We start from the raw sequence: 14,328 nt of genomic DNA on the forward strand, positions 1-14,328 counted from the left end.
CTCCCGGGCGACCCAGGCTCGGGGTAGGGGCTCCCCCAGGGTACGGGAAGGCCGGCTCAGATCAGAGAGCTCCTCCGGGCTCTCTTTGTGCCGCAAGTTGATTAGAAAAAAAAAAAATCGAGATAGGTGTGGGCGCAGGCTCTGCGGACGGGAGCGGGAGCTCGGTTCCCCGCGTTCGGCCGCTTCCAGGTAAGAGCGGCGGCTCCTCCGCGCCCGGGCTCGGCCCCGGCCCACTCCCGGCCAGGCAAGCCTGGAGCTTCTCTGGTCTTACTGCAATTTAGCAACTGAAGGCCTGGGCTAAGCACTTTTCGTTCTGACACCAGCGACGTGTCGGTCCACAGTCCCTGTCTCAATCTCCAATTCCTCCCCGCCTAGCCCGATTCCAGCCTCACACAAACCTTCTAGAGAAATAGATACCCACCTCCCTCAAAATTACCCTCCTCTCTTTCCTCTTCCCCCAGGCCCCGGTGCAAAAGGGCAAACGGAGTTTCTCTTTAACTTGAGTTCCTCTAATAAATCTGTGCTCCGTTGGGTGTTTATAAATTACCTCCTCGTTCTTTCTTGGGTTTTTTTCCCCTCCCTTATCATGAAAACATTTTCCTTCCATCAGAAAATTTCTGGCACGGTGTAGGGATGATTTAGAATAAGCCATTGAATTTCTACCTCTCCGGCAAGTCCTCAGATCATGACCATAAAATCCCCCACACTTGATACAAATGTCTCTTCCCGACAACTTGCCTCTGCCTTCCTCTGGTGCGCTGCCTTACTGGCTCAGCCTGGAGCTCTTAATCTCAGGCCCCTGATTCTCTCTTTTCTGTCTTCCCTTCTTTTCCCCTTTCCCATCCTCTACATTTACTTTAGAAGGACTAGATGACCCCACTGGTAACTTTCCCTTGGAAAAGGTGATAGTTTCTTTTTTCTTTTTTTTTTTTTTTACAAAAACTGGGGGTCTCCAAAGGGTTCCTCTCTTAAAGCGAACCACTCTCCCCTGAATAAGGGCTGCTTTGGGTGGATTTGTAAGGCCACTTCTGCCATTGTTGTTAGAGAATATTCTCTCCTTTCCCTTTTGGATCAGCTACATCAGGAGGCCATTGGTTCTGATTCTCAGACAGGGCCTTCTGCGGCCTGTCCGCCACCGCCATCCCTAAGTCAGGTATGCAGGGAAGGCCTGGCCACCCGAGCCTTGTGGGTTCCAGGCCTCAAGTCCCCAGGTCTTCAGGGAGAGCCGGGCTTAACTAGAGGTCCCCAAGGAGGGAAGATGGGGGCCTTAGCAGCCTGTCTTCATCCCAGATACTGCCAGTCCAAGGTCAGGGTGGAAGTGCCAGTACCTCTAAGAGCCACCGAGGAGCAGCACCACACACCTTACAGTCAGTCACTGGGAGCGGAGGGCACAGGACGGAAGACCAGGCACCAGGCTTGGAGCCCAGCACCAGCCTCCACCGCCCTTGCCTCCTTTACTATTGAGCTTTGAAAATGCTCTTCTGAGAAGGCTGAGGGGAAGGCGACAGGCCCTGGAGGGCTGGGTGCCTGGAGGGCTCGGTTCCTGGGTCCCAAGGCCCGGGGAAGGCGCAGGTGTGGGGCAGCCCCTGAGGATCCTCCCTTTGGCGGCCTCAGCTCTCTTCCTGTCACACTGAGCACCCTCCGAGGCTGCCCAGGTCCCAGCGCCTCTGGAGACCCCCTCTCCGCCCCGGCACTCCCCCCAGCAAGTAGAGCTTGTGCAAAGCCGCAGAGCTGGCAGACGCTGGGTGAACTTTGCTCCGAGCCTCACCCATTAACCACAAAGTTTCTTCTCCTCCCAGTCCCTTCCCAAGACCCCTCCACAGAGGATCCCCGCTTGTTTGTTTTTAACGAGAGGGAAAGTTCTGCGAGTGGCCGGGGCAGGGCAGGGAGGGGACAGGTTTGGGGTCTCTGGAGAGGGCAGGTGTGGGGGCAGGTGCCAGTCAGGGTCAGAGGAAGCAAAAATCTCAGAAAAGTCGCTGTTGGTGCCGAAAAAAAAGCACATAATCATTCTCATTTCGGCTTCGTCACCCCCACCGTGCTGCAGTCGGGCGGCGGGGGCGATGGAAGCTGCAGTTTTATAGCTGTAGAGGAGAGAACTCGTAAAATGCTAACAGCTTTTATGCGCTGCCGCATAAACAACAACAGACTCCGGCTTTATTGCGTTTTATAGTTTGTTAAAGAGTTTACAGCCGTTTTTTGGGGGCCGGTTACCCAGCCAATTCCCTCCACACGATAGTTAAACCTTTATCAATAATAAGGAAATTGATCATTAAAGCCTTAAATATGACTACCTCGTTTGTTTGAAAATATGTTTAGGAGAGGAAGCTGTATGATTTGATAACTTGTATTAAAATACCAATTACATTTATAGGACCTTTTAAAACTCGGCGCAATTAAACCGTGTTCTTTTACATTTTTCCGAAGCGACCCTGACATTTAGAAAGACTCCAATTGCCTCGTTAAAATCGCGAAATTAACAGCGCGCCTACGCCTGGCGCGTTGTGTGTGTGTGTGTGTGTGTGTGTGTGTGTGTGCGCGCACGCGTGTGTATGTGCGTGTTTTTTTCCGTGACTCCCCCACATCAGTCTTTGGGGGTGGTCTGCGAAGGTATTTGATTTGTTGTGAGGCGAGAGATATCTCATTAATGTAGGTAGTTAAACAGATTTAATCCGTATTCATTCTCTCAGCCCCTCTCCCTCTCCCCCTCTCTCCCCCTCTCCCCCTCTCTCTCCCTGGGTGTTTTTTTTTCTTCCCCTCCTTTTTTCCCCTCCCAGCTCTCTCCTCACTCCCCGGCGCTCCTCGCTCTGGCTCTCTCTCTCTCTCTCTCTCTCTCTCTCTCTCCTCGATCTCACCCTCGCTCCGCGCTCTGTCCGGGAGGAGTACGAAGAAGCCAATAGAATGCGGGGTCTCTAATGGATGCAAATTATCATGAAAAGACGGTTCAAAATATGAAACAACTCATTTGCAGGGAAGTAAATCACCGAAAACTGTTTATGAACTGGCATCCCTTCTTCGAAATGTAAAGCGAGGACCTCTTTAAGTGGCGGTATATTTTTGTTTGGGGGTGGGGGGTGGGGGGAGGGCGAGCGCGCCGCGGCCGCCCCGCGAGCGAGCGGAGACTTTCGCAGGCTTCGCGACCCTTTTCCTATTCCTGGAAATCACAAAAAGTGTGGCGGCTTCGAGGTCTCCTTCGCCTTTTCTTTCTTTTCTCTGCTTTTCCCTTTTTCCTCCTCCCTTTCCCTCTCCTTTCCTGGCGAGGGTGACTGGGAGCCGGCGAATCCGCGTTTTTTTTTCTCTCTCTCTCTCTCCCTCCCTCTCCCCCTCCCCGCCCCCTCCCCAACAGCCCCCAACTACAGCCGCCGCCGCCGCCGCCGCCGCCTCAAAATTCAATAAAATGAGCTCTTATTTCGTCAACTCACTGTTTTCCAAATACAAAACCGGGGAGTCCCTGCGCCCCAATTACTATGACTGCGGCTTCGCGCAGGACCTGGGCGGCCGGCCCACCGTGGTGTACGGCCCCAGCGGCGGCGGCAGCTTCCAGCACCCGTCGCAGATCCAGGAGTTCTACCACGGGCCGTCGTCGCTGTCCACGGCGCCCTACCAGCAGAACCCGTGCGCCGTGGCGTGCCACGGCGACCCCGGCAACTTCTACGGCTACGACCCGCTGCAGCGCCAGAGCCTGTTCGGCGCGCAGGACCCAGACCTGGTGCAGTACGCGGACTGCAAGCTCGCCGCCGCCAGCGGCCTGGGCGAGGAGGCCGAGGGCTCGGAGCAGAGCCCGTCGCCCACCCAGCTCTTCCCCTGGATGCGTCCGCAAGGTGAGCCCCCCGGGGGCCGGCAGGGGCGCGGGGGCCGGGCCGGGGCCGGGCAGGCCGGGCGCGTGTCCTCCAGCTGCCGCAAGGCTCGTCGGCTCCGTTCCCAGCACCTGGGCTCCTTCCTTTTCTTTCATTCTTTCTTTCCTTTTTTTTTTTTTTTTTTGGTGTTCTTTGAAGGGGCGGGGGTCTCTAAGCGACATTTCCTGAATCCATAAAGCCCTCGCCCTGTTTTACTTCTCTTCTTCTTCTTCCCCTCTTTTTCTCCTTTTTACTGTTTTATGGGGGGTAGTGGAGAAAGGCTGGTGGGAGCGAGGGCGCTCAACTTTCGCACTTCTCAATGGCTTTATAGTTTAATTACCCTGAAGGAACTTTTCTTCTGGGGCAGAGAGGCTCTGGGGGGCTTTTCAAGGTGGGTCCTTTCGTCTCCCACCCCGGCTTTTTAAAGTCTTATCCCCCCCCTCCTTACATCCTTCCTTCTAAACTTTATGGCACTTTTAATAGATTTGAACCACCCTCCCCCCGACTCTGGAGCTGGCTACCAGGGGAGGGGGCTACCCCGTTGTGGCTCCCTTAAATGAAGTGTTGTCTGAGCCCCTGAGCCCTCCCCTCCGCGGACCGCGGTCTCCCCAGGCCCCCCGCCCCCGCCCGGGGTAGAAGGCCCCCTGCCCTGATTATACTGATCTCCCAGGCCGGTTCACGAACCCTCCAACCTTCTCTGTCTCTGCCCCCTCCCCCGCCCTCCCCTCCCCTCCCCTCCGTCTCGCCCTTTCCCCCCTTCCCAGCAGCCGCCGGACGCAGGCGAGGCCGACAGACCTACAGCCGCTACCAGACCCTGGAGCTGGAGAAGGAGTTCCTATTTAATCCCTATCTGACTCGCAAGCGGCGGATCGAGGTATCGCACGCGCTGGGACTGACTGAGAGACAGGTCAAAATCTGGTTCCAGAACCGGAGGATGAAGTGGAAAAAAGAGAACAACAAGGACAAGTTCCCCAGCAGCAAATGCGAGCAGGAGGAGCTGGAGAAGCAGAAGCTGGAGCGGGCCCCGGAGGCGGCGGACGAGGGCGACGCGCAGAAGGGCGACAAGAAGTAGGCTCCAGCCGGGACTGCCAGGGCCGCGGCCGCCGCCGCCCCCCCGCCCCCCGCCCGCCGCCCGCCCGGCTCGGCCGCCGGGGACCCCAGCCCGGCCTCCGCCCGCCGCCGCCGCCTCGCCGCCGCGCAGCGCCCCGCCGCGCCGTCCCCGCTAGTGGTAGTATCTCGTAATAGCTTCTGTGTGTGAGCCGCCGTGGAGCTCTTTCCCTTCTTTGGGGGCCGGGGAAAAAGAAAAGGATTTTCAGTAAGGACTCCCTCGCCCAGCGAGGGTGAGCGGCTGCGGCCCGGCCGAGCCCCCACGCCCCCGCCCCGTGTAAAAAGCCTCCTTGTGCAGTGGTCCTGTTTCCTTTGAACGTGCCTCTTTGTAAAGACCGAGGTACCGATTTCTGCTAAGTTCTCCCAACAACATGAAACTGCCTATTCACGCCGTAATTCTTTCTGTCTCCCTCTTCTCTCTCTCTCTCTCTCTCTCTCTCTCTCTCTCTGTCCTCATTTCCCCTCCCAACCCTCCCCCCCCTGCTTAGCTCACTGCCTTTCTCTCTCCTCTCTCTCTCTCTTCTCTCTTCTCCTCCCCACCCCCTTTGAGTTGACAATTTTGTCTTAAGTGTTTCTCAAAAAGAGATTACTTTAGTTAGCATGCGCGCTGTGGGCAATTGTTAAAAGTGTTCTTAGGTTTACTGTGAAGAGAATGTATCTTGTATCCGTGAATTGCTTTATGGGGGGGAGGGAGGGCTAATTATATATTTTGTTGTTCCTCTATACTTTGTTCTGTTGTCTGCGCCTGAAAAGGGCGGAAGAGTTACAATAAAGTTTACGAGCGAGAACCCGAGACTCGCCCGGCCGCGCTCCTCCTTCGCGCCCCGGCGCCTCGCAGGGCTGGGGGGAGCGGGTCCCCCGGCTCCCGGGCCGCCGAGAGGAGGGCGGGGGCTGGAGGCAGGTGGTGCGGGTCCCTCGGCCCAGGGGCGCGGGGGCGAGGGAGGCGGCCGCACGCGATTGGAGGAGAGAGGAACGAGGGAGGGGAGCCAACAGATGCCCCCTCCCCTCGCGTTCCGAGGCTGCGGGGCCCCGAGACCCCAGCGCCCAGGCCGCGTGGAGGGATGCTCCGGGTTGGCCCCTGTCCCCTGCCAGGTCTCTCTTTGTCTCGGCGTGTGTCCTCCCGTGGCGGCGGGTGATAAAGACGGAACGCAGGGTTGCTGAGCACGCTTATATTTTTATTTTTCTTGGGCTCTGGTGGGGAGAGCAGGAGGAAAGGGTCTCGCTCCTCCCCACCTCTCCGGCTCTGAGAGGTGGCCGCCTCCGCCCAGCTCCGAGGAGGCCGGGGCTCGCCGCCTCCCTTCCTCCGCGGCCTCGGCCTTCGCTTCCCTGGCAGCCACGCTCCGCCGCAGCATCCGCCTCCCGGAACCGGGAAAACTGCGAGCCGGGAGCCTGGGCCGCCCTCCTCCCTTCCTTTCCCTCCCTACCCCCACCCCTTCCTTTTTCTTTTTCCTTCCCCAAACACTTTTTTATTTTATTTATTTTTATAGCCACCAGAAATCCCATGGGTTGGATCCCAGGTCCCTAGGAACACCCTTGAAACCTTATTCCATCTCCGCCAATATGTCTGGGGCACCGAGAGCCGCGAGGCCGGACACCTCGTCCCTCACCTTGGGAGACCCCGGCCAACTCCTCCTAAAGGCCCAGCCGGGGTGAATTAGCCCGATGAATAAAGGCCGAGGGGCCCCGCGCCCACCGAGTCGCCCACCGGGCCTCGCTCGGGAGCGGGCTGGGGAGAGCGGGCGAGGGTGACAACACGGCTCGCTCCGAGGTTATTTATTTTCCCTTGCACTCCATCCCTGCCTCCCCAAACCTCGCCTGCAAGCTGCCTCCAGCCCGCGGAGGTCGACAGCGGCCCTTGAGCCCCCAGCCCCAATCCACAGAGCTCGGCTTTCCCATTCATTATTGATCATATTTTATAAATCTAACGCCACACAATTTTTTCCACATTACCGGGAGCCGTGGGGAGGCCGGCCGGCCATTGGCGGAGGCGAGGTCACGTGGGCGGGGTCACGTGGCTCGCAGAGGAAAAAGGGGGTCCTTTTTGGTGTAAATCTGGACTCTAATTCTGTAATATATCAAGGAATCTCGTAAAACCGACACTAAAACGTCCCTGCCTACAAATCATCCGGCCAAATTATGAGTTCATTGTATTATGCGAATGCTTTATTTTCTAAATATCCAGCCGCAAGTTCGGTTTTCGCTGCCGGAGCCTTCCCCGAACAAACTTCTTGTGCGTTTGCCTCCAACCCCCAGCGCCCGGGCTATGGAGCGGGCTCGGGCGCCTCCTTCGCCGCCTCGGTGCAGGGCTTGTACCCCGGCGGGGGGGGCCTGGCGGCCCCGAGCGCGGCCGGCGTCTACGCGGCCGGCTACGGGCTCGAGCCGGGTTCCTTCAACATGCACTGCGCGCCCTTTGAGCAGAGCCTCTCCGGGGTGTGTCCCGGCGACTCCGCCAAGGCGGCGGGCGCCCCGGAGCAGAGGGACTCGGACCTGGCGGCCGAGGGTAACTTCCGGATCTACCCCTGGATGCGAAGCTCAGGTAACGCGGCGCAGCGGCCCGGGACCGTCCCGGGAGGGCGCCCCCTCTCCGCGTCCAGGGGGCTCCGGGCTAGAGGCCGGCCCTGGGGACCCCCAGGGCCGACACCCGGCGCGCCGCCCCACCCCCATGTGTGCTCGGCGCTCTCCCGCTCGCCCGGCTTCCCGGCGGATCTCTGTTCGCCGACGCCGGGGCGCTTGGAGCCCCCGGCCCGCCCCCACCTTTCCTCCCGGCCTTTTAGCTTTAAATATTTATCAGCAGCGCTGGCACGGGCTGGAGACGAGGCCGTTTGTCTTTCGGAGCAAGGCTGGGGTTTGCAGAGAATAGCCATTAGGGTCTTCCTCTCTCTCTCTCTCTCTCTCTCTCTCTCTCTCTCTCCCCTTCCCCGCCTGAAATCTCAGCTCTGGGTGTGTCCCCCAGCCCCAGCTCAGATAAGATGTGGGAGAGGGGGCCCTCGCGTTAAGCACTTCTCCCCTCCCCCTTCCTTCCCAGCCAACCCCGCTCCCACATTATTCCCATTAGGACAATTTAGAGGTGGGCTCCAGAGGCCTGGTGGAGGAGGGGGTAGGAGAGATGAGGACCCAGCCAGCGATGGGGAGCCGGAGAGGCAGGTGGAGAGAGGGGAGAAGGGGATGAGGCCAAGAGAGCTGAGGCTACTGACCCCCAGTGAACTTGGCGAGAGACTAAAGAAAGGGCAGGGCCCTCATCCCTCGACACAGCTAGGTTCCTCAGATGTCCTTCCTGGGGCTCCTCCGGAGAATTAGGCAACGAATTTGGAGGTGTTCCTCCAGGATGGCTAGCTCCCCTTGGGGGAGGGGCTAGGGCCTCACAGAACCCAAACCCCAGCTACTATTGTGGGAGCCCCAAGAGATCAGGGCTTCCAGGAGTTCTCCTGCCAAGCCTGGCTCAGACACCCTTTTCTACACTACTCTAAGTCAGATGGGCTTGGTAGCCAAACCCCAGGTCCAGAAGGCCCAGGACTTGTGGTCAGAAGCTTCCAGCCTAACCAGGGTTGGGGCCAGGAGGCGCCCAGTTCTCACTCTGGGCCCGCCTTGGTGGTCACAGTGCCCATTACCTGTGCTATAATTCACTACCTTTCCAGTTGATTTATCAAAGCCCCCAATTTTCTGCTCATAAACAGTTCAGCTTGGCTTTTATCTGACTTGAAATGAAGAGCCTCTAGCTTCTCCTCTCCCCTGTCTCCTTCCCAGGAGGGCTGGCACCAGCACCTCCCCCAAGTCTCTTTTGGGTTGGGTCCTGGGCCTAAACTGGGGGATTCACACCTGTCCATCAGCCCCTACCACACAGATACTTGGTGTTCCACCCTAACCCAGGCTGCCTGCCTGTCTTCCGTCCTGGAGGCCCAGAGAGGGTTCTTTGGAGACCAGGGTTGTCTAGGCAGGCAGGTGGGCCGCAGGGAGGTACCGCAGCCTGGCACCAGCTGAGCCCCAACCAGGCACTGCTAGACTCAGCTACCCTCAGACAAACTCCAAACTGCAAAAAATCTGCAAGTTCGCACCTCCTTTGCATTCCACAAGAGGCTGGAGGAGGCGCTGGGCCTGAGAGGTCCCTTTGTGGGCCCAACTCCAGGGATACTGGTGTGCTTTCCTGGACTCCCCACCAGAAAGACCATCAGTGTCAGCATCCAAAAGGGGAGGCTCGGGGAGTCCCTGGTCCTGGAGAGAATTGAGGATTAACTTCCCTTCATCCCCCACCCTCCACACACACACCCCTTAGCAGCAAAGCCTTCAAGAACCAGCAGGTTAAATTTACAGGCTCCAGAAGCTCCAGGCGGAAAAAAAAACAAAAAAAAACCCAACCACTTCTTGGATTGAAAATGGGACTATTTGCTTTGGTAGACCTGTAGAAAGTTCTCTCCATTGAGGATGTTATGGGGGCTGGTATAGAGAAAACAGCAATTTGGCATAGCGGGAGAAAAAAAATTTTTTCCCTTTCCTATGGGCCTCAAATGGTACACCAGGTCAAAGAGGGAGGCGGCTGCTCTTTGGCATTCGTTTGCCGGACTCACTGGTTTTCTCTTCTCTAAATACTGTGCACAGGGGCTGATCGCAAGCGAGGCCGCCAGACCTACACCCGCTACCAGACCCTGGAGCTGGAGAAGGAATTTCACTACAACCGCTACCTGACCCGGCGGCGGCGCATCGAGATCGCGCACGCGCTCTGCCTCACCGAAAGACAGATCAAGATCTGGTTCCAGAACAGGCGCATGAAGTGGAAAAAAGAGAACAAGACGGCAGGCTCCGGGCTCAGCGCTCAGGACAAGGCCGAAGCAGAGGAGGAAGAGGAAGAGTGAGGGACGGAGAAAGGGCAACCGAGGAGAGAGAAGAGAGAGGGAGAGAAGAGCCCAGTTCTGGGAACTGAACTAGGAAACGAAAATCATACATGGTGGGGGGGGGGTCTATTTAAGTGAAAGCATTTTTTTTTAAAAAAAAATTCAAGGAGCTAGAAAGGAGAAATTTTGGTTTCTGAACACTGTAAAATAAAAAGATACTACCTATAGGAAACTGTTGGGTTTGTTTTTTTGTACAAGATGGGAAGGGCATTATCTACCTGTTCTGTAGCTTTCTGGGACTGGCCCTCCTCTTTTCTACGTTGCGATTGTATGGTCTTTGTAAAAAATCCTGCTGCTTTATAAGCCCTCTTTGATGCTGTTTTTGTGGTTTGTGGGTCTGTAGTGATGTGTGTGCTCACCACCAGTCCTCCTGTGCCTCCACTTTCCCAGTAGCGGCATGAAAAGGGCCTTAGAGAGCCCCAAGGAGCCGCGGAGTAGCTCAGTAGTTCCAAGGTCCCATCAGCCTGACCGCAGCTTCCTGCTCCACCAGCCCGCACTCCTCTTTACGTTTTGTGTGTATCTGAAGGATGGATAAATAAAACACGGATTAAAAACAACCTGCTGTCCAATTTTCTGTGTTTCCCTAAGGCTGGGAGGGGGTCGGGGTTAGCGATGATGGGCAGGAATCCCAGAATCCCTATGTTTTGCCTTCATCTGTGCTGGGTCTGCTGTCCACCCCAGATCCCCACTCTGGGGCCTGCTGACTAGTGAACCCCCCAATCACACACAGAGATATATTCCCTTTACACTCGAACACATTCAGATATACTGCAGCACACACACACACACACACACACACACATTGTTTTACAGGCTGACATCACTGTCACACAGTCGCAAATAAACACACATATCCCTAAGTTCGCAAATAAACATTCAAGCATTCACACAATTCCGGCTCCACGCCCAGAAAACATGTGCTCCGATTCACACACACTCAAGTCCACACATTCACAGTCACTCACAGACATATTGACAGATACCCATGCGCACTCACACGTTGGCTTATAAACAGAGATTCACATTTGCCCTCAAGTAAATATATCCATGAACTCATGCTCAGCCATACACAAAACATAACAGAACAAAAATTTAAAAATCTCAGTTTTGCAAACTCTTTTCCTCTTGCCCGCCTTCAAACAGGGTTGCAGAATCTGAGCCCCCACCCAGTCACAAATACGGAGGTGAAATCCAAAATGCTAGGCCTTAGGAGATGAAAGAACTGATGGACAGGGAAGGTGAACCCCCCCAAATCTACTCATGCCTCCAGGACCTTTTTGGGGCCGGACGGGGCCTGCCTGCAGAGGCTTCGTGGGCAGCCCCAGCCTCTATGGGCACCAGGGTTGGCACCTTTCTGCTCATTCCGCAAACATCTTCTGTAGGAGCTATTCCTTTATTTTATTTCAGTTTGTTTTACTTTCATTTGTTTAAATGTATCTCATTCTAAATAGAAAAAGGCGATCCTTGTAAAACTTAAAAAATCAGGGAAGAAACAAATCCCAGGGGTAAGATCGGTGTGAGTTTACTGGGCTGGTGTGGTCATAACACGCCGCCGGCCACGGTGAGCCGGGCGGGCGGCGCCGGAGGGAGCCGCAGTGGCTTCCTGTGCCTTTCTGTCCACTCCGGAGACGCCAGCAACCTGGAGCCTTCTCCCGAGCATACAGAAAGGGACAAAAAAAGATAACATTCGGAGGGAGGTAATTTCGTTTCCTGAATATGGGCTTGTGGCGGCTCAACCCAAAATACGGGGATATTTTAGGAAACCTGGGAAACACAAGGAGAATTAATTTTTACTCCCTAAAACCTCTGATTGTGGGACAAAAAAAAAAAAACCCCGAAAGATGTTGTCTACACAGGTAGAACTGTGCAGCTCATTTTTAATATTTATTGGGTTACAAACCCTGGATTGTTTAAAGAATAAACGTCTCAAACAGAAAGTGGAAGGAGGTCTGGTTTCAGGAAAATCTCTTTCATTTGAATTTTTAAGTAAAATACCTCTAAATCTTCAGTCCCCCCCCCCCCCAATGACCACAGAACTCTCTGGACAGCATTTGGACAAGGCTGTGTTTGGGCAGGAGAGGCTTGGATCCAGCTTTACCCTGCCCCAGTCTGGGGTGCTGAAAGCCGAAAGCTGAAAATTCAGTTGTTGGACTATCTACTTTGGCCCCAATCCAGGCTACTTTCCCTCCTGGGGCAAAAACTAGGCCCTAGGGGATCAAGGGCCCTCACACCTGCAGTGCCATGAGCCTCGCGGGTGGGGGTCCCACCGCCTCTAGCGCTAGGAAAACGGGGGTCAGTTCAGAGGGGGAGGAGGGAGCCACTGAATCCTTTCTTTTGCCCTGATGTAGATGGTAACTCACTCCCAGCACTGCCTGCAATTCCTGCCTTCCCTCCGAATCGCCTCAGAACAGTCCCAGGCGGAGGATTTGGGATGAACTTTTACTAAAAAGGAGAGGGAGAGCTGAGGAAAATAAGGAGGTTCCAAAAAGAACCCCCCCCCTTCCTCGCTGGTCGATTGCGGTTTCTCCATCCTGAATCCTTGCACCCTAAATCTCACCCCTCCTCAGACTGGGGTTTCCCAAAAAGCGAAGGAGAAGAAAAAGAAGATGGCGACTGAGAAAAGGGTTGCTGGTGGAGCCGCCATGAAGAAATGCAATAAATTCCTTGTTGTTTTATGAAAATTTACAACTTTGTGATAGAAGTTTATGAGTGGTTGAATCCAGCGATTGGCCGGCGCCGGTCATGTGGCCGGGCGATCGTGAACATGAACTTTTTATCATCTCCCTGGTGGTTATAATGCAGCATTCTTTTGGACACCACACCTAGGTCGGAGCACTGTTGTCCTTCAGGGCTCCAGCCTCTTGATATTTTTATACTTCAATATCAGCTCAATAGAGCCAAAGAGAGAGAGAGAGAGAGAGGGAGAGAGAGAAAGAGAGAGGGGGGGGAGAGGAGAGAAGAGAGGGTGAGAGAGAGGGGTGGGAATTACACAAAAGAACAAAAATTATTTTGATTCCTAAGTTAATTTGCTTGCTGATCTGGGATTTTAGTCATCATGAAAGGTACACGGACAATCTGCCCACGGCCGCAGCCTGATACCATTTTTCAAAGCCACAACTTACTCCATTTTCTATGCAAATGTCAGAAAAGCGAAACACCCTCTCTCCCAAGTCGGAGAAGGGGAAGCGACGGCTCTCAGGTTGGGACAATATTATCTGGAAGCTGAAAGAAGAAACCAAACGCTCTTCCCCCCCTCCCTCCCCACCCTTTTCAATCCGGAGGAAGAAAACCCCAAGGTCTGCAAAGGTAAGGGAGACTCTACAATTCTCTTATTCTTTTGCATAGATTTTGTAGGGGGTGGGGCTTGGGTTTTTCTTCCTCCTCCCCCCTCTCCAAGACGGGGCTGAACCCCACCTCTGGGCGCCGCAGGGAGAGGCTTCCTAGAAATTCGGTGGTGGAGAGAGGAGTGGCCGCTTCCTGGGGGGAGATCCGAGGCCGGGGATATAGGAGGAAAGGGGCCCGAACGCCAGCTTTAAGCCGCCTTTGCCTTTTTGAACTGGGTGGAGAGCTCAGCGAGGGGGCACGGAAAGAGGATGGGGGTGTCTGGGCTGCAGCGGCTCTGGCCGGAAGAAGCCAGTTGCTACAGCCCCTGTGGGTTTGTGCCCCCTCCCCCTCCCGCCATCCCTCCCCAGTGCCGGCCTCCCCCAATTGCCCCGCACAGTGCTCTTGCCCAGTGCGGGTGTCGGCGGTTTCCCAGCAGCATTGGCACGGGGGGCGGTGGCGCTGAGGGACTTCCTGGTCTCTGTAGGGCCTGGAATCTCCGCAGAGGCCGGCAAGGGCGAGGAGGCGGCTGGAGAGACAGAGAAAGCACAATTCACAGATAAATGCTCACTATCGCCATTCGGGGGACATTTTTTGAATTTAAGGGGCTGTGGGTGGAGGTGCCCAAAAGAAAGGAGACTCCCCAGGAAGCCCGCTCCAGAATGCTCAGGTCTCTGGCCACGCCCGCAGGAGGGAATCTCCGTTCTGCAGGGAGAGAGTTTGGTGGTTTTGCCCGCGGTAGGTTTCAGCATGCTGGTTTCGGCGCGATATTGATTCCATTACTTGTGCTTTATCGATATGGGGCGTGTGGGTTTCTGTGGAGGAGAAAAATTCTTGTGTGTGTCTGATATGGAAACACCCCAAACTTTCCTAGATTGAACGGTGGTGGTTGTGAAGAGCCGTTTAGCATGTGGTTGTTTTAAGGCTGGTGTGTGGAAACAAAAAGAAACAGGGAAGAAGAAATTCTAAAATTGGGGAATCGGATGGTGTCGGGGTTTGGAAAGCCCTGGTGCCGGGCTCCCATAGCTCGTCCTGTGTCTTGAGCTCGGGATTTCAAGCCGGTCAGGCCTCTTGGGAGGTGAGTGGCCGAGAAGAGTCACTGGGCGGGAGATTCCTAAAGCAGCTGGTGGGGTGGAAGAAGGCACAGGCCTGGAGGACTAGGCGGTGAGGTGAGAGGGCTC

General features: G+C 55.5%; 2 protein-coding genes across 2 annotated transcripts; both read left to right on the plus strand.

The window, feature by feature from the left end:
• Nucleotides 1-3,349: 3,349 nt before the first annotated feature.
• On the plus strand, nt 3,350-4,905 carry HOXB8 (homeobox B8; the record flags this gene model as incomplete). Its single annotated transcript, XM_080712704.1, has 2 exons — nt 3,350-3,818; nt 4,598-4,905. Exons 1-2 carry the CDS (start codon nt 3,395-3,397, stop codon nt 4,903-4,905), a joined length of 732 nt encoding a protein of 243 aa, XP_080568830.1. The 5' UTR covers nt 3,350-3,394.
• A 2,171-nt stretch (nt 4,906-7,076) lies between these two features.
• HOXB7 (homeobox B7) lies at nt 7,077-9,787 on the plus strand (the record flags this gene model as incomplete). Its single annotated transcript, XM_080712949.1, has 2 exons — nt 7,077-7,476; nt 9,534-9,787. 2 exons carry the CDS (start codon nt 7,077-7,079, stop codon nt 9,785-9,787), a joined length of 654 nt encoding a protein of 217 aa, XP_080569075.1.
• Nucleotides 9,788-14,328: the final 4,541 nt, after the last annotated feature.

The sequence above is a fragment of the Muscardinus avellanarius genome (genome assembly GCF_963383645.1).
Source record: "Muscardinus avellanarius genome assembly, chromosome: 16".
NCBI lineage: Eukaryota > Metazoa > Chordata > Mammalia > Rodentia > Gliridae > Muscardinus > Muscardinus avellanarius.